This window comes from Centruroides vittatus, unplaced genomic scaffold (assembly GCF_030686945.1).
Source record: "Centruroides vittatus isolate TY-2023 unplaced genomic scaffold, ASM3068694v2 contig_290, whole genome shotgun sequence".
NCBI classification, from domain to species: domain Eukaryota; kingdom Metazoa; phylum Arthropoda; class Arachnida; order Scorpiones; family Buthidae; genus Centruroides; species Centruroides vittatus.
The window spans coordinates 1,317,371-1,338,204 of NW_027121846.1; the positions used below are offsets into that span (position 1 = coordinate 1,317,371).

The 20,834-nt window shown below is 23.7% G+C and overlaps 2 protein-coding genes across 4 annotated transcripts in view; both read left to right on the top strand.

The window, feature by feature from the left end:
• Positions 1-877: 877 nt before the first annotated feature.
• LOC136972378 (sodium/potassium-transporting ATPase subunit alpha-like) lies at positions 878-10,874 on the top strand. Of its 2 annotated transcripts, none has more exons than XM_067266949.1 (20): positions 878-1,216; positions 1,301-1,360; positions 2,347-2,550; positions 2,631-2,744; positions 2,810-3,062; positions 3,440-3,708; positions 3,773-3,971; positions 4,040-4,151; positions 4,318-4,411; positions 4,525-4,708; positions 5,722-5,897; positions 5,970-6,106; positions 6,196-6,413; positions 6,489-6,590; positions 6,978-7,132; positions 7,208-7,302; positions 7,376-7,550; positions 8,733-8,863; positions 9,721-9,822; positions 10,634-10,874. In XM_067266949.1, the coding sequence occupies exons 1-20, from the start codon at positions 1,127-1,129 to the stop codon at positions 10,752-10,754; spliced, it is 2,991 nt and encodes a 996-aa protein (XP_067123050.1). In that variant the 5' UTR covers positions 878-1,126; the 3' UTR covers positions 10,755-10,874. The 2 variants fall into 2 exon arrangements, with proteins under 2 accessions (XP_067123050.1, XP_067123049.1); XM_067266948.1 differs by having other exon boundaries at positions 884-1,216; positions 4,318-4,450.
• Positions 10,875-11,732: 858 nt separating this feature from the next.
• Positions 11,733-20,834, top strand: part of LOC136972377 (sodium/potassium-transporting ATPase subunit alpha-like) — a 54,526-nt gene continuing 45,424 nt past the window's right edge. For both annotated transcript variants that reach the window (XM_067266947.1, XM_067266946.1), the window contains exon 1: positions 11,733-11,874. In XM_067266947.1, the coding sequence (XP_067123048.1) occupies positions 11,845-11,874 (30 nt within the window). In that variant the 5' untranslated portion in view covers positions 11,733-11,844. The remainder of the gene's footprint in view (positions 11,875-20,834) is intronic.

Consider the following 20,834-nt stretch of genomic DNA (forward strand, 5'->3'; position numbering starts at 1 on the left):
TTTTTTTGCATTAATTTTTTTTTAATTAAAAAGTTTCATGTAATTGACAATAACTTTATTTTATGATTTTTTAAAAAAATTTATTTTATAAAATTGCACGAGAAGCTCCAAAATAAAAATTAAAAACCATTTTAAATACCTATTTTTATATATTTAGAAATAAAAAAGTCATAGATTTAACTTGCTAAACTTTTTTAAAACTTTGATCTGTGAACGATGTAAAATTTTAAAGTATACAATATAGATTTATATATATTTTTTATTGGAAATGAAATGACTTTCAAAACAGATTTTACGAAACATCATTTGCTGTATTTACTTATATATTCTTTGAAGAGAATTTCTAAGATAAGAAAATTAATACGTTTTAAGAAAATTGTTTTGTCATGTTGAAGGAGAACGTATTCATTTAATTTGCATTATAATATTGTGTAAAATATTTTAAAATTTGATTTTTTTTTATTCCAAAATATTAGGCTTGACTTTTCTAAATTATTAATTAAAAAGTTTTGTTTTTTTTTCTATTGAAATTTAAGAAACAATTTTAAAGTAAATTAAATCAATATTTGTTTATTTTTATATTTCAGATATTTTGTAAAAATTTAAATAAATAAATAAATAAATATAAATATAAAGACTATAAAACAGAGTATTGTTTTGTCTACAGAAATTTATTATTTCGAAAACTGTTCTATTAAAAGAGATATTTAAACATTTTATGACAAATTTTGCACAGAATAAATAAAATTTATTGAAATAAGTTCTGAATGAAATTTAATACATTAATCTTCTGAATTATTTAAATTATTTTAGAAATCCGGTAACTTTAAGAGAGAAATGTATATTTGTTATTATAATCAGCATGACGAGGTTGTATGTATAGATTGGAACGATACCCATGGTTGATTCAAGAGGGATAAAACTGCTTTATCAGTTTGTAAATGGTGCTTTTACAGTAGTCACGTGTTTATCAGTGGTTTCGGAAATATTTGGTATGGGAATATTATGCAAGTGCAGGTAAACAAAATAACTTGTGGAGTTATCGTTTTGTCATTCGAACAGGAGTTATGTTATGATATTGTTGCCTACCAGTAGCTGAAATTGTATTTTAAATAATATTTAAATAATGGGTGCAAAGAATTTGATTAAAAGAAAGGCGAATAACAGTAAACATGGAAAGAAAGATTTGGATGATCTTAAGCAAGAAGTTGAAATGGTAAATTTTCTTGGATATATATATATTTTTTCTTTTTTTTTTCTTTTGTTAATATTTAAAACTGTGTTTGTGAATATTCTTCAGGAAGAACATAAGATCAGTCTCGAAGAACTTTGTCTCCAACTCAACACCGATGTGGAGTTTGTAAGTGTTTAAAGAGAATTCTTATATAATATTATAAATTAACCCATATAGAATATTTCTCTCGAGTTTTATTTATTAATTATCTTAAGGAAACGTTCAAGTTTTCTAAAACCTTTTCCATAGTAATTTTTTAACTATATGTTATAATTTATTTTAATCTGACATAACACTATATTAAAATGCCAAAAAGTTATTTAATGAAATCCAAAAGTGTCAATTCAGAAAACCAGTTCTTTGTATGTACAGTACTTGTGTGTACCACGTTACTTCGGAATCAATTACTTTTAATAAATAAAAAAAAAAAAAAAAAAAAAATTGAGAAACTCTCAGAAGGTTTTGCAATAAAAAGTTTACTTGGCCATTTATACGAGAAAAAGTTATACGAAAATAAATTATGCAAATGGGGAAAAAACGGAAATTTTACTTAAAAAAAAAACATAAAAATTTGTAATACATAAAAATTCAGAAAGTAAAATATAAAATTTAAATCCGTAAAAATTTTCAAGCACGTTATGGTAAATAATTCTAAATACAGTATATCGGTTTAATATATTTTCCAATTTAAATTTTCCGCAAGCTTAAATATTATCTCATTAAAATTTTTAATGGAAAAGAATATATATATATGTATATATATATATGTATATATACAAACATATATATGTAAATTTCTCTTTGCAGTGTTTTTCATTGAAAAATTGCACAAACTTTAATTATATCCATAACTGATGACAAAGGATATTTAATTGCGTTCAATTAAAATTTACTTCCTTTAATTCATTCCTTAGTGGCACTGATATGCAGAAATCTTACGATGGATATTGCAAAATTTAAAATAAACATATTTTTTTACAATATAAATATTTAATTAAGTAAACAAATTTGTGACAAAATCAGTTCCTTAAGATCAGGTTTCTAACCTTTCCTTAAGCATTTTTAAAATAAATCTGTTATTATTTAATTTTATAATAAATTATAATTTTTAGGGTTTGACTGAAGAAAAAGCCAAACAAATATTTTTACGAGATGGTCCCAATGCTTTAACTCCACCAAAACAGACTCCAGAATGGATCAAATTTTGCAAAACTCTCTTCGGTGGTTTTTCTATGTTGTTGTGGATAGGCGCTATTCTATGCTTTATAGCTTATTCTATTCAGGCTTTATATAGCGAAGACCCCGAAATGGATAATGTGAGTGATATTTTAACGTACAAAATTTTATTAATTTAATTTCTAAATAACTATTAACATTCTTTATTTTGTATTTTAAGCTTTATTTAGGTCTAGTTTTAGCCATTGTGGTTATTGTAACGTCAGTTTTCTCCTATTATCAAGAATCTAAAAGTTCTAAAATTATGGAAAGTTTCAAGAATATGGTGCCTCAAGTAAGAAATATTCCTAAGAAATTTTTATAAATCTATAATTATTATTAACTTTATATGAATTTTAGTATGCTCTAGTAATCCGAGATGGGAAAAAATTAACTTTGCCAGCAGAAGAAGTGGTTGTTGGAGATCTCGTTGAGGTAAAAGGTGGCGATAGAATTCCTGCAGACATTAGAATTGTCTGTGCACAAACATTTAAAGTAGATAATTCATCACTGACTGGAGAGTCTGAGCCGCAAACGAGAAATTCAGAGTGTACTCATGAAAATCCACTTGAAACGAAGAACATCGCATTCTTTTCAACAAATTGTGTCGAAGGTATCTTTATCTGTTAAATAACGCATCTAATTATTTGGAAATAATTTTAAAACTATGCAGTTATAAAATGTAAACAATTTGAAAGCCGAGTTAAATGAGAAGTTTTGAGGAAATATGAGAATATGCATTTGAATTTTCTTAATTTCTTCAAAATTTTATAGGATAATCTCTGCCAATTTGATGTTAACTTCAAACGATTCTAAATATTTAAAAGCTTTGAAAAAGTTATTGAATACAAACATAAAAATAAATGATATCAATGTTTTAAATCACTATAAAAGTTTAAACTCGAAAGTATACTTTACTTTCGAGTTGAAATTTAATGTTTAATACAATTTTTCAATTTTTTAATTATTATTATCGTTATTCTAATTTAGGCACTGGAAAGGGTATTGTCATATATACAGGAGATCGAACTGTTATGGGAAGAATCGCTAATTTAGCATCTGGATTACAGATGGGTGATACTCCAATTGCTAGAGAAATTTCACATTTTATCCATATTATCACTGGTGTTGCTGTGTTTTTGGGAGTTTCTTTCTTTATTGTAGCCTTTATTCTTGGTTATAACTGGTTGGATGCTGTTATATTCTTAATTGGAATAATAGTAGCTAACGTTCCAGAAGGCCTTCTTGCTACAGTAACCGTAAGTAAAATACGTAAATTTTAAATAATTTTTAACATAATAAAGAATAAATGATTCATTTTAGGTATGCCTCACTTTAACTGCTAAACGAATGGCTAAGAAAAATTGCTTGGTAAAAAATTTAGAAGCTGTGGAGACGTTAGGATCAACGTCGACCATATGTTCAGATAAAACTGGAACACTCACACAAAATCGAATGACTGTGGCACATTTATGGTTTGACAACCAAATAATTGAAGCAGATACTACAGAAGATCAATCTGGTAAATTAATTTTAAATTTCCGTAAGTTTATTTTAATAAATTTTTAAATTTAATTCCCGATATTAAAGGTATTAATTACGTAAAGACTTCAGAAGGCTGGAAAGATTTGGCTCGTGTAGCCTGTCTATGCAGTCGAGCTGAATTTAAACTAGGAGAGAAGAATCTTCCAGTGATGATGCGGTAAGAAATACATGAAGCGTATGAGATTAATAATTAAAATAATACATCTAAAATAAAGTATATAATTTTAAGTTTTCATATAACTTAGATATAAATTATATGCTATTGTTTTATTTTAAAAATATACATAAAATAAATAATGTAAAATGTGTTATTGTTCTAACAGCGAATGTACAGGAGACGCATCAGAATCTGCTATATTAAAATGTATGGAACTTGCCTGCGGAAATGTCGAAGAATATAGAAATCAGCATCCAAAAGTATGCGAAATTCCTTTCAATTCTACCAATAAATATCACGTAAGTTTATTTAAAATTCTTCAAAAAAAAGAATATTTTTTGTTACAAAAAAAATTATATATTTATCTTAACAGCTTACTATACATAAATTACCGGATAACAGCTATTTGATATGTATGAAAGGAGCACCAGAACGTATTTTAGATAAATGTAGTACCATTTTCATAAATGGAAAGTGCAAGATTTTAGATAACGAAATGAAACAGGCCTTCAACGATGCTTATCTAGAACTGGGAGGAATGGGAGAACGGGTGATAGGTAATTAACACTTGGATGAAATTTTAGTACTGTAAAAGTTGCCTGTTATTTTCACTTGTCGTTACGAATTTCATTCCCAACTCATTCAGAAAAATTTACTCACTCTTTCATTCATATGTATTTATACTTTACATACAAACTTTTCAAACAAACCTCTAAAACTTTTATTAAACTTTTTAAAATGTGTTTTAATCTCAACAATGGATTTGGATAATAGCATTTCAATTTGTTAAAATGGCCTATAAACCCTATAAGTTTGTTTTAACTACCGATACCATGACAAAGATTTTATTTTATATATTATTTATGTTAAATTTTATTATTATTATTATAATTATATTTACTAGTTTATATGTAGCACATAATGTAACAAATTTTATTTTAAATTCTAAGAATCTGTTCGAGATCCAATTTTAATCTAAACTGATCCGAAACGAAGTTATTTTTGTAGCTTTTTTGAGTTTTTTCTTATATAAAATACAAACCAACGTAGTTAAACAGCTTTGAAAAATAATACAGAAAATAAATTGATTATAAAATTCCTTTAAATATGTGTCATATTGTACAATACGAATAAGACAGTGAAGTATTCTAAAAGTTTACAACAAAGACTTAAAAGGAATACAATTTTTATCAGGTAAAAATATAAAAATATGTAGAAATAATAATATGTTTCAAGCAATTTTTATATATTAAGTCGGCCATTATAATGATCTTTCTGTGTAAGATATCTGGATATCAAACAATTGTTGGATTTTACGGTTATTTTCGTATCATTTGAGAATTATAAATGATTGCCTGTATTCATAACGATCATTTTTCTTTTTAATTTTATATCCTTTGCCGTTTGTTCCAATCATTGTATTTTATATGGTTTAAAATAATATTTTAAACCATATAAAATACATATAACCGTATAAAAAAACAGATTATATGTTTCATTAGAAACTTCGGAATAGTTTGAAGGTGATCATATTTTTGTCATTAGAAAAAACATGCTGAACACTTTTTAGGTTTCTGTGATTATGCCCTGCCAACTGATAAATACCCACCTGGTTATCCTTTTAATGCTGAAGAAGAGAATTTTCCTTTAGAAGGATTTAGATTTGTCGGTTTGATTGCTATGATAGACCCACCTCGTGCTGCTGTTCCAGATGCTGTATCCAAATGTAGAAGTGCAGGAATCAAGGTAATCAATTAAATTATATTATATTATTGTTTTGAAGTGAACCATCTATATATTAAAAATTAAAAATACTAGGTAATAATGGTGACGGGAGATCATCCGATTACTGCAAAAGCTATCGCTCGAGCAGTGGGAATAATTTCTGAAGGAAACGAAACCGCTGAAGATATCGCAGAGAGATTAAATATACCGATTGATTCTGTTAATCCTAGGCATGTAAACCGAATAAAAAACACTTATTGAAATACAAAAAGCGAATTTAATTACATCTATAACATTTTCATAGATCATGTATTTTCAGAGATGCTAAATCTATTGTAATTCATGGAGGACAACTGAGAGAAATGGATCCAGACCAATTAGACGAAGTGTTAAGAAATCATTCAGAAATCGTTTTTGCTAGAACTTCACCTCAACAAAAATTGCTCATTGTAGAGAGCTGTCAGAGGCTTGGTGCCATCGTGGCTGTTACTGGTGACGGTGTTAACGATTCACCAGCTCTCAAGAAAGCTGATATTGGTAGTATTAAACCAATATAACATATGAGTTTAATTAACTAATTTAATTTAAACTGTTTTTCATTTTTATTTATAGGTGTTGCAATGGGTATCGCCGGAAGCGATGTTAGTAAGCAAGCTGCAGATATGATTCTACTGGATGATAACTTTGCTTCAATTGTTACCGGAGTTGAAGAAGGTTCAATATCGAGAAATAATTTTTATCATATTTTAATTAAACATTTTATCATATCATAAACTATTTCGCTTTACGACATTAAAATTTATATATTTACGAATGTAAAATACAATTTTTATATGTAATGCCATATTTTTATCTTTATAGCAGCAATTTTATTACGCTTATATCGATATCGCATTTTTATTTCTACTTCCACTTTCTGAATGTCAATCTAGTTAAATTAACGCATTAAAACCTCTACATCTTCAATATAGATAATTACTCTCTATTAATTTACTAGAGCAATAATGGCAAATTTCCAAATAAAAAAAATAACTCTAAATTATTGAAAATTATATGTAGGTTACATTTATCTTCTGAATATTTTTTTATGTGTTTAAATAGGACGATTAATTTTCGATAATTTGAAAAAATCTATCGCCTATACGTTGACTAGCAACATCCCAGAGATATCCCCTTTTCTATTATTCATATTGGCCGAAATACCTTTACCTCTTGGAACTGTTACGATCCTTTGCATTGATTTGGGTACTGATATGGTAAATTTAACTATCTTAGTTATTAATTTAATAAATATACTGAATATATATAAACAATTAAATTGGCTGTTTTAGTTACCAGCTATATCATTAGCATACGAAGAACCAGAAAGTGATATTATGAAAAGAAAACCTCGTAACCCAATTAAAGATAAACTAGTAAACGAGAGGTATTAAATACATTTATAATTTTTGCTTATTACTTTATGAATGTAATAACTGGTTTTCACTTGTTTAATACAGGTTAATATCAATGTCTTATGGACAGATTGGAATGATGCAAGCTGCTGCTGGATTTTTCACTTATTTTGTTATAATGGGAGAAAATGGATTTTGGCCTATTCACTTGTTTGGTTTGAGAAAATCGTGGGATAGTAAAGCAGTTAATGATCTTAAAGATTCATACAATCAAGAATGGGTATGTTTTTAATCAGAAAACGTCTTGAAAATGTGGTTTCAATTACAACTGAAAATTCTCATTGTTTGTTCTCTGAAATCAAATGCAGATCCTGCAGATGCCTTATCTACAAGTTTTTGTGTTATTTATTTATTTATTTATTTAAGACGGAAACACCCGAAATATAATACTGTACATACAATACCAATTTAAAAGTAAATAAAGTTAACAGCATAATTTATTCATGAAATTGCACAAAATAAATACTAAAATATACAATTTTTCTAATAATAAGCTAGTTAACTTGTAGCTTATTATTAGAAAATTTCAGTAATTTCTAAAATGTTTTTTGGACGTCAGAATTTGTGGATTTTGTCCTGATAAATCAGTTTGACGCTATAATTTAAAAGCCTATTAAATTATGCCTTATTATTATTATGAATGTGCAATAATGGCAAAATGATGTAATCGACTTTCAGCCTTAATTAGCTATATATTGGCGTAATCAATATAAAACCAATTAAGGCTAAAAATTATTTTGTCGTAAGTCAAAATGTTTAAATAATTTTGTTTTATTACACCATATTCATCTACGCTTCTGCTATAGAAAAACACACTTTATTATTTATATTTGTTTCATACTAAAAGTATAATATATATTCATATATCATTATTGTACTGTTAAATAAATACATTATTATATAGAATATGTAAGATCACGTTTTTGAATAGATAAAATTGATTTAAGATTTCTTTAATTTACTTTATAAAGATTTATATCAATATTATGCATTTGTTAACGATATAAAAATTTAATTGCTAATTTAATAACGCAAAAACGACTATCGGATTTATTACTATTAAGCAATAGTCCTACTTCTAACATTATGACTACATAAAGTTTATTACCTTAGTAACATAAATGTCCAGAATTGATAACTTTGATTATTTTCTTTAATGTATGATTCATTAAATAGTAAACAGATAAAAATTACTGTATATATTTATATATATTATGTAACGGTAAATGAATTGTTTTTGGTTAATGAATGCAACTTTAGTAGCACATGGCTAAAGTTTCATACAACTTTATTTACATATTAATAATTTAAACAAAAAGATGAAATTTATTAATAAATATTATTTATATAACTTTGCATGTTTATATTAAAATATTTAAAAAATTAATTAATTATTTTACAGACTTATAACTCTAGGAAAATATTGGAATATACTTGCCAAACTGCATTCTTTATCTCTATAGTAGTTGTACAATGGGCCGATCTCATAATTTGTAAGACTCGCAGAAATTCTATTCTTCAACAGGGAATGAAGTAATTATTTTTTTTAATTAATTAAAATGATTTTCCTGTTTTAATTAGTAACTTGTTTAATTACTATGCTGAATTTAAATCTATAAATATTCCTGAACAATTATATGTTTAGTGAAGATCTTATTAATTTATAAAATTAATAGTTAATTTTAAGAAAATAATTTTCAAAATCTAAATTTTGTACTGAACTTCCTTGTGGGTTTAAGAATATTTTATAACTTTAAAGATTTTTTTAAAATATTATTTTATTTGTGTTCAGTTCCATAATTATAACTATAAAACACATCATTTGAAATGATAAAGTAGTTTACATTCGAAATATTTTCAACTTAAAGATTTTTATTTTAGAAATAATTTACTTTCACTCAATATCTTGGTTAAAAAAAGGAATTATATTTTTTATTTATAGAAATTTATTAATTATAAAAAGAAGAAATTAAGAAAATTAATAAACTCTAGAAATTTTAGTTAATTTTAAAAATTTATCAAACTTTTAGAATTAAAATTCCAACGTTATAGATAATTTCTAACAATAAATTTTCTTAAACATTAATGTTTTAAGAAACTATTTTAAAAAAACTATTATTTCAGAAAATTAACAAGATTTAATTTATAGCTTCGAAATTAACCTTTTTAACTTAAATCACAAGCTCGAAAAAATTAATAATGATGGAGAGAAAATGATGATTTATTTTTTGATTTATAATTAAATGCTATGTAAATTATAGAATATAAATTATTAAATTTCCAAAGAATAAAATATAATTTTTTTATATGTAATGAATAAAATAGTTTATTTAAAATTCTTTACCATGCAATATTTATTAACAAGTTAAATAAAATATTTCTGTATGCAGCAATCACATGTTAAATTTTGGTCTTGTGTTTGAGACTGCAGCAGCAGCTTTCATTTCATACTGTCCTGGAATGGATATAGCTTTGAAGACATATCCTATAAAGTGAGTAACGCTTCTTTATGGCTTTCTTCAATATAATTTCTTATGTACATAGAATATACATAAAAATATTTTATCTGTTCAACAAATCTTAATTGTTGGAGATAAAAAAAACTTAACTGCTAGGTTTTACAACCATTTTATTTTAATTATTAATAAAAAATATTATTATAATTTCGGAATTTAAATTTCGTAAGGAAAGAAATATCTTAAGATAATTTCCAAAGGAGTTATGAAAAGTTAAGTGTTAAATAAGAAGTACAGTGCATTTCAAAATGTTATAGCTTCGTATTACTTTAATCGATTTTCATAAAGTTCAAATATTCATTTACATCATTTTTCTCTATGAAATACGTTATTTCAAAGTAAAATTTTAAAATTCCGAAGATAACAAACGAAATTTATCAAGATAGTTAAGGAAGACGAGTTGCGAAATACTAAAAAAGACTTAATTTTGATTTGTTTATAGAATTATAATGAGTTAAAAAAATTACTGATAGCAATATCTAATACGTGATATCATAATTAAAATATACAAGAGAGTCATGAGATTTTAAAAAATTATGATAACTAATAATTTATTTAAAATTTATTCATAAAAATATACTTTTTATACTGGAAATATTTAAAAATAAAACCCTGACAACATTGATGAGTTTTTTTTTCAAAAAAAATTTTCATGACAGGAAAAAATAGTGCAAAGATTTTCATAAATCAGTAATTAATTATATTAATATTTAACTAGAGATGCATAATTATATACATATATCATTTTTAAATTATAATTAATTTACACTAAACTTTGAATTTTCAGATTTGTTTGGTGGTTGCCAGCGTTGCCCTTTTCACTCTTGATTTTCGTCTATGATGAAACACGAAGGTATATTCTTAGACGAAATCCGGGAGGATGGGTAGAGAAAGAAACTTATTACTGAAGAATATGATTCGTCATACTTCGAGATCTTTGGGGAAAAATTACAATTCACACTGTCATTCATATCAATACTTGTACTTTTTCTAAGCATAAAATTAATAATAAAAAAAATTAATTCAGTTGTATGCTTTAATTTTCATTTAAATTTCGCAGTTTAATATTTTGCGATTATAATTTTATTGCGTTTTTAAATATATAAGGCAAAAATTGATTAAATTTTTATACATAAATCATGTTTCAAAGATTACAGATCGCTAACATTTTACTTTTGTTTAGTTTTATAACGTTGACCTCATTTAAGTCACATATAAACGTTTCAACTCGCAATCATTATCGTTACGTTTAAGTTTTTTTTTTTTTTTTTAAATCTTGATTAAAATTAAAATGTATGGTGTAAGAAAAATATCTTCGGTAACGTAGCCAAGATTTTTCCAAAAAATGTGTTCATAAAACATATAAAAGATTTCATCTTCCTTTTTTTCAGGATGTTTGCGGGAAGATCGGATTATTTATAAAATCTTAAAGAGAACTTTATTACGGAAAATTTTTCGGAATAAATAGCCTAATAAAACAAAACCGCTTTTTTTTAAAAAAAATCCATTTTTTCAATAAAAATTCATCCAATAAAAATTATTTAAAAATGGATTTTTAAAAAAAATCCATTTTTAAATAATTTCTGGCAACACTTAAAACAAATTGCCCCATAAAATTTCATAAAATTAAATCGAAATATATTTTAACTATCAGAACGATATCGAAGAGTAAATAATATAAAAACGAGATAAGTTAACCCTCCACTACATTCACTAAAAAATAAATAAAAAAATGTAAAATGGCGGCAGAAATATTTACTTATTTTATTAAATAATTAATCAAATATTAATCGCAAATTATATATATTACAGAAGGAAATAATAATTGTAATAAATTTCTACGAAATTATTGCAAAACCGCTATTACTGCAAAATCGAAAAATTTCGACCTATCAGAGTTTGAGGTTTGTGTCGTTTGGCCGTCCATAGCGGTAGTGTCGAGACGCTTTGCTGTATTGACGTCAGTCTTCGTCTGGCTTGGCTTTAGAGAGGAAAAAAATGGCTACGAAAGGCAAAGATGATGATCAGGTACTTTCAATTATAATTTTAATATCGTATTTGAATTATATTATACGTTAATATTGTTTATTAATATATTTATGATCCGGCCGGATTTAATTCGGTTGATTTGCATTAAATATCTATTTTTCGGTTGGAAAGGTATAAGGTGTGTTAACACGAGATTAGTAAAGAAAAAAAAGTACACCATAGAACACTTTATATTCTACTAAATAAGACTTAGGAGGATGAGAATTACATTCAAAGATAGTTAAAGCTATAGAATTAGATTTATGGGTTAGGTACTTTGATATGGATATATTACAAAAAATATATGTATATATATTTTTTCCTATTATAACTTCCTGTTGGTTCCAATGTATATTAATTAAATGGATAAAAGAATTTATAAATGATAATTGGCCTTTCCAATTGCTAAATTCAATTATTTAACAGTAGTGTAAATTTGAAATAGTGTGATATACATTTCATTAATACAGCTAAATTTCATGTAATAATAATGTATTTAAATTAAGATCTTTGCAGAATAATATGTAATTAACCAATTAACCTTTAATGTAATTTAATAACATATATATTTGTTGAAATGATTAAAATATTACAATAAAAGATTATTCAGGAAACTAATGCTTTATTTCCAGAATACATTTTATTAAAGCATAAGTCATTTCTTAGCATGCATACTTCTGGGACTGATAAATTTTTAATTACTTAAAAATGTTTGGATAGATTTTAATTAGGTAATTGTTTAATATTTAATAAATTTTTTAATAATAATAAATATTCCAAGAGATGATAATTAAGCCTGTAAAAATGTAATTTTGTATCCACTAATTGCATAAATTGATAACTGCAAAACCGAACTAAAATTCTAAAAATATGTAAATGTGGTCATCATAGTTTTATATAGGAGTGATGGAAAAATTATCAGGTTATGTTTATTAAATTCTTGATTCTTTAATGTAAAAAAAAAGAAAAAAAAGTGTATATCATATTGCAGTTATTTCCAGTTTTGTAGTAATATTGATTAAATTTTTCAGTTGTTACTAGGTAGACTATGTACACTAGGTAACCTCAGTTAAAGAGCCTATATGTAAAAGTATTTTCCATTTGAAAAGTTTGTGATAAATTCTAACTTTGTTATTTTTGCATCTAAATTTTGTCTCTCTGATATATTACAAGCTTATATAGAATTTTAAAATTTTTAGTGAAACATATATCTAATTATTTTTATTTATATAAAATTTAGAAAAAGGTATAATTCATTTTAATCTTTAATTTTGGAAGTTATGGAATGATTTGTTAATTATGATAGTTTCAAGTAGCTTTACAGATTTAGATTGTTTATCAGTTTACAAATTATTCATTATTAAGTATTACAGAAATTATAATTGCTACTTTATATATAATATATTTTAAAAATGCAAGATTGATTTTAAATTAACCAATCATATTATACATACAAATAATCAAATTATTCACAATTTAATTAGAAAAATGCCTTGTCATTATATAACCAGTATTAATATTTAGGATAAAATTTTGAAAGTTTTATGGAATCATTTTCTTTCAAATGTATTTAATATATTTTTTTACCAACCCACAGTTTAGAGATTCTAATCTGTTTATAACTATTGGTAGTCTGTAAATTTTTGAAATTTTTAACGTTTGAAATAATTTCAAAACATATTTTACTAATAAATGTTTTTATTTAGGGCATAATTCACATTCTCAAATGGGCAATTCTGAAAGATGCATTTGACCTAAATTTTACAGTTTGAATATGAATTGAATCATTATAAGAAATGAGTGATGTAATATTTAATTATTGTGACTTAAAAACAATTTTTCTTTTAAGATTGAAAGTAGAATTTTTAATTAAAAATTAAGTCATTTATGAATCTGAACATTTTTTCATTTAAATATATATATTTATATAAATTTGAATTTTAAAATGAGTTTTTTAAAAAATTTTTTAGAAGAAGCAAAAGTTTTGGTGTTTTTTATTAATTATATTAATACATAAAGTTATTGCATGATTGTTTTAGTGCAATTTATGGTTTTCAGATTGCTGAAACATAGTTTCGTTTAATAGAATAAATTTTTAACTGCTTATAATTATGATCCTAGGCATTATGTAGCTATTTTGATAATGTTCTGTAGAGTAGTATAGAAATTTGTAATACAATAGTTTTGTTGTAAGACGATAGGAATTGTTAGGTATTTTTTTTATTAACTATCTATGTAAAAGCATAGGTCTGAGTTAACAGTTAATAATGCAAATATTCTTACTCATTTCTGTGTATGTTTAATTCGTTTTGGCTTTTATAGCGACTAATTTTATGTATTTTAAAAACTTTATATATAAAACTATTCATACTAAGCTTTTTTCTGAAAAATAATTATAAATTTTTATTTAGGCTGTTTAAATAAGGTTAAGAATTACAAATACAGGTTAATTACAATTACATTGCAACTTCAAGTATTACTGTGAAGTTTATAAATGCTTACATATTATTGTGTTACTATATTTATCCTAAGGGTTATCTCAAAAATAGACATCCTAACAAAATAACAGAATTAACAAGAGGAAAGTTAAGACATGTTTTACTTTATATTACAGCAGTTTATAAAAATAAATTAAACTTATATAAATTTAATAAAAGTAATAAAATCATATATATATAAAACTTATTACAAAAGTGTTATGTGAAAAATAATATCAATCTTTCAATATACAAGTTAATAGTAATTTGATTTAAGCAACAAAAATTTAAAACTAATTTGAATATGTTAATTTCAATAGTGCATAATTTCTTAGTATAAAATTATTTGAAATAAAAGCATAAATTTATTGTTGAATTTTTATAACATTAAATTTTTAAATTAACAAGATCATAAATGAAATATTTTAAATTCATACATTTCATAATTTTTCAAAATCGAATTTTAAATGATTTTTAATTATAAATGATGGGAATAGAATTACAGTTACTGATGCAATATTAAATACATAGAATCCTTTCAACATTTTAATTACTCTATGAAAAACTAATATTATAAAATGAATTCCAAGGATAAAAGGGTTGATCAAATTAATCAAATTACAGCACATGAATCTGAAGAATTTCTACCCAAAATTTATTTTAAATTTTCATTATAAAACATTTAAAACAATTTATAAAAATTATTTTAGGATTCCAAACTTTTAATTATAAAATATAATAAAATGTTAAAGGTTATTTAAAACTATTGAGGATTGAGTATAAATTGAAAATTTTATAGTAAATATATAAAGACTTTGAGCAATTAACTGAAAATCATGAGATTTATACATTTTTGGCAGTTTTATGTTATATTAAGTTTCCTATTTTAAAATAGTAAGGCTAAATACTCATCATATAAATAAAATTATATATATGTATAGAAGTAATATAGAATAAATTTGTGACTTTTATCATTGAAAAGTTTTCTTTTCACTGATAACTTTTTTCTATAACTGTTTTTAATTTCTAATAAATTTCTATAAAATTTTCTTTATTGTGATTTTTTAATAGCTTTTCATTGGCTCTCATTTTAAGATTATTATTAAACCAAATAACACCAATTTAGAAAACTTGATCTAGAAATTAAGACAATTTTAGAATATTATCAACTATAATTTGTTGCAGTATGTAAAGCAATAAATATAGAACATTTAAATATAAAAGTAGAAGGTGTACTGAAAATATTAATTGTTCTCTATACAATTTATATTGTTGAATGTAGATAGCTCTAGATTTAATATGTAATGCATATGGGAATAATTTAATATATCTTCATATAATATAAATATAAATAATTATCTTTTTAAATTTGTAACTCTTCAGAAAATGCCATTCAGAATTAAAATGACCCTTTTTAAAATTATTTACATCATTGTTATTAAATGGGTGTGTACTATTTTGTATGTTGTTTATGAATAGGATTGGTATTTTTGTTAATTTATAATTATAAATACAAAAAATTCATTCATAATTTCAAATACATAGTTTTTTATTTTCATTTTATTAAAGCTTGTAAAGGGTTTTTTAAATAAAATCTGACCCAGAAGTAGTATTAAAATTAATATGCTTGGAGAAAATTAGTTTGGACTAGTTTCATAATGAAACATGAATGAAAAACTATATTACAAACTGGATTTATATTGCAATATGTGCATATAATTTAAAATGGCTTAAAGAAAGTTTAATAAATTATCAGAGTTTAACTACAATAAAAATACAAACAAAATGAATGAATAATAAGTATACTATATTGTAAAAACTAACATGAATTAAAGTTTTTCATTTTTGTGAATTAAATCATCAGTTTTACAATTTTAATTACTACCTCTACTACTACACAAAATGACACAATACTTAACTTGTTTTTATCAGTGTTCTAATATTAATTTAGATACAAAATTCACATTTAAAACTAACCAAAATTAAGAAAAATGCAGAAATTTTGTTTGGTTTCCATTTAACTTTGACTTTGAGATAACTGATAAGTGTTTACATATATAAGCTGCTTATTAACTACTTACAGATCAAATGAGATTAATATCTATTATTCCTTGTCTAGTTTATTAGTTTTCTCACTTTTTATATGGTCCAAATGAAAATTTTCACAACAATTTTTTTAATCTTTCTGAACTGTAGTCTATTATTTTTTTAAAGTTACTAGGCAAAATTATAAGTTATGAAGTAACAGATTATTTTAAAAAATGTAAAGTATATTGTCTCTGCTTATATTTCAGATATCAACTAAAGTTAGATATTTAAAATTCTGCTATCTATTGATTCTGTCGAATTGAAAACAAAACTTGAAAAATTATTTCCATTATTAAAATTATTTTTGTGTTCTATGGTTTTATTTTTCAGATATTAATTTGGCACTTTTTACAAGTAATCATGATTAAATATAATTTATAATCTGAAGAATTTTAGTGACTGTATTTCAATAAATTAGATTATTTTCTCTGAGGTCTGAAGATAATTATCATTTGTATATATATTTTTAAAAAAAATTATATACAAATTTTTGGTTAGTTTAATAAGATATTTAGTAATCAAGTGTTATTTGAATAGGTAATTCAAGTTTTGATTTCTAGTTTTTTTTCTAAATTAGAAAATGTGTTTTTCTTGTAAGTCATTAAAAATGGGCAAAATAGGCTTCATTTTTTTTTTAATGCATTTAATAAAATGAAAATGTAACACAATTTTATGGTATAATGTATCAAATCCTAAAAATTTTATGATATAAATATAATTACTCTAAGTGCTAATAAAAGTGCACTATTCCAAAATAATTATCATCATTTAATATTATGCAGTATTCAGTTAGAATCCTTTCATCCTACTTATTTAAGAGTAATAAACAACTTGAAAAGCAATAATTTTTAGTTAATCAGACTATGTTTGAAAATAGGCCACTCAAATCTATAAATTAATGAGTAAATGAAATCTATAAATGAGTAAATGAAATGTTTTAAAAAATTTTATACCATATAAATATTCTGTTTACTAAATTAGAACAACTGTTGACAGATAAACTTAATTAAGATATTAGAGATAATAGATTTTTAAGTTAAATATCCAAACAGATTTATAAAATCAATTAAATTCTTTTTGATCAAAATTTTAAAGATAATTTGGAATTATAGAAATGGCAAAGTGATATACGTCTAATTCTTAACTTTTAAAATATGTTTAACTATCATATTTTTGAAAGGTAATATTTAATTAATAATTTTAAACATAGCAATTTTATAAATTTAAAAATTTACATATGTTGATTTTTGATTTATAATTTCTAATAAATCTTGGAAAAAGTCAAATTATACTTCTGTAATATTTAATTTTTATATTTCATTTAAAATGTAAACCATTTACTGTTGTCATTCATCATCCAGTTAAGAACAGGAAAGATGTTTTAGCTGTTCCAAAGTTCAAGGTTAGGATTGAGAATTAAAACAATTCAAGGATTATTTAAGCAGTTTACTGTGGTTTCAAATATATGAACTTGAAAATTATTCATAACCATAAATTATGGTTGAAAATTATTCTTTATCAATCATTTTTTTGATAAAGAAAAACAATTTCTAACCAATTATAAATTTTTTAAGTATAATAATAATAATAATAGTTTGATTTTGAATGTTTTTCTTAAAAATGCATTATAAATTGCATATTATCATTAAATTCAAACCATATTTCAAACTTGAATACCCAATATTCTTAAAATGTGTATCTAAATAGCTTTTGTAATAATAAATTATAAAATTATATAGTTTACATAAGCATATAATAACATAATTAAGTTACATAAAAATTAGTATTAATGTGATATATTTTTTAAAACTACTTTTTAAAACAGTTCAGATATAAACAGATACAAACTGCTTTTAGAATAACTTTGGAATTCATTAATCAAATATTTCATACCAGTTAGATTCAGTTATGTTTTAGCTGAAAATTTTTGAAACTAAACAATTTGACCTATTTCTATCTTTTATTAGAGAACTGAAATGAATTGATTAAATAACTTTTCTTCCTGTATCATATGCTTTATCTGTTACAAGTACATTGCTTTTGGATTTTTTCCAAGACTTAAAAGATTTTTTTTCTTGATATATTATCTGTGTACTGTAATATTTTTAAATTGACTAATTTAAAATTTTTGAATATTTGATTTTTTTTTATATAATTGAAAATTGATCTTAATATACTTTTAAATATTTATACTTTCCACCAAAAACACAGTTAATTTTATATAAAGGAAAAGAATAAAACTTTTATATATATAAACAATACAATAGAGTGTAAATCTTGTATGTTACTTATGCAAAGAATTAAAATTCTTTATTTGAAGACTGGAAATGCTTTGATTTTATATATATATATATATATATATATATATACATATACATACATATAAATTGGTTTTTCTTATATAAAGAATTGTTTTCTGAGAGAGTAACAGTAATGAATGTTACATAAAGAATTGAATGTTTTTGAGGATATATTCATACTATGTCTGTGTAATAACTAGCTCAATACATACTAAAATGGCAGCTAAGAGAGTCAGGGAAAAAACATATTTACTTGTAACACCTGCAACTGACTTTAATTTTTTTTTTTTTTTTTTTTTTTTGAACAAATATCATATAACATCTTAAATAAAACTTTAAAATTAAATTATTAATTATGAAAATTTTTATTAGTATATTTAATATTTTCATAAAAAATTTTGTCTAGCTTTCATTTTAAATATTTTCAATAATTGCAACATTAAGAAATACAATTTATCTTATCTTCTGTAAAATTGGAATTTCTAAAATTCTGATACCTTTTCTAAAATATACAAATGTAAGTGTGTGAAATATTTTAATATTGTTATAATTGAATATTTATTCCATAAGTATAAACATTTTCTATGAAACTTGTATATTCATTTTCTTGTACTTTTGCGAGATACGCCTTTTTTTTTTTTTTTTTTACTAATAAATATATATATTATATTGTGGGTGTGTGTATATACATACACACACGCACATACATATCCCTTATATAACATGGTAGATATATTCCGAAAAAGTGCCATGTTATACAAATTTAGGCTATATGAAGCAAAGAACTAATGCAAAATATAGGATTATGTTCCAGAAGTTAGCAAAAGTATACTATTGTTTTTCATAATTAAGAGAAATACCTTTGCCAAAGCATTCAATAATTTATTTCCGATCAATAATTAACTGACAATCACAATTAAAATTACTATATTAAGTGTTAATATTAATTTTAGTTAAATGAGGACATTTTTTTAATAAAGTATCGTTGTCAACTCAGCTTTTTTGTTTTTGATCCGAAATATCAGCAACATTTTCATATTTTTTATTTTGTCATAAAAATTTTTATGGACAATGAAATAAAAATGTTATTAATCATAAATTTGTTCCAGTGGGTCACGTTTGTTCAATTGAGAACTGAGCGACTTTTTTCCATAATTTGTGTTAGAATTCAGAGTCATTTGTAAAATGACTCAAACATTTCATTTGTCATTTTGAGTGATTGCTTACCTATAGTTAAAAAAATGTTTAATAGCACTTATCTAAAAATGTTTAAATAAACTTTACTAAATACACAAATTAATCTATAAAAAGAAAACAGTCTTAAGGGCTAAAGTTGAAAGCAACAACCACGACACCTGGTTGATAGGAAAGTTGGTGCGATTTTTTTCTTTCTTGTCCTATCAGTCTTCATTACAGTAAATCTGACGAAAAGCACAAAACAAATTGCCCACGGATTTTAGAATATTGAAAAATTTCAAACTTGAGACAATGTACTTACATGCTTACTTGAATAAAGAAAATATTGAATAATGAAGTTTACACTTAAAAATTGTGAAATTTTGTACAAGGATTTCTAAAACCATGTTAGAGTGAAACCGTGTTGTAGAAGTACCATGTTGTACAAGGGATACTTGTACTGTACATAGGTTGTGTGTGTGTGTATATGGCCAATTTTTGAATTTATTGAATTATTAATTTATTCATTAATAGTACATAAATAGCTATATCAATATCAAGTTGTAGTTTACATTTTTGTATTTTTATTTGAAACTTTATTGCTAAGAAATGTATAAATACTGTCTAACAGATAATTGTATTCATCAAAACTTGAAAAATTGGATATACACAATGTTATTAGAACATCATGTATTAGTCATTCTTCATACAAATTAAATCTGAGATAGTAGGGTTTAAATTGAAGACTGTACAAGATTGACCCAAAAATTTATGTATGAAGATGTAAAAAATGAAAAATGTTGTTCTATCTGATTAAATTCATTAAGATATAAAAAGAGACTTGAGTGATATACCATATAAATTTTTATATTTTTATTCCAAAATGGCTGTGGCCATCTGTTTTATCCAAGTTTTCATT

Bases quoted from the DNA above. Each gene is read 5' to 3' on its own strand.
- LOC136972378 (XM_067266948.1), top strand. From the start codon at position 1,127: ATGGGTGCAAAGAATTTGATTAAAAGAAAGGCGAATAACAGTAAACAT. The intron at 1,361-2,346 runs GTAAGTGTTTAA...TATAATTTTTAG, and splicing joins TCAACACCGATGTGGAGTTT to GGTTTGACTGAAGAAAAAGC. The intron at 6,591-6,977 runs GTTCAATATCGA...GTGTTTAAATAG, and splicing joins TGTTACCGGAGTTGAAGAAG to GACGATTAATTTTCGATAAT.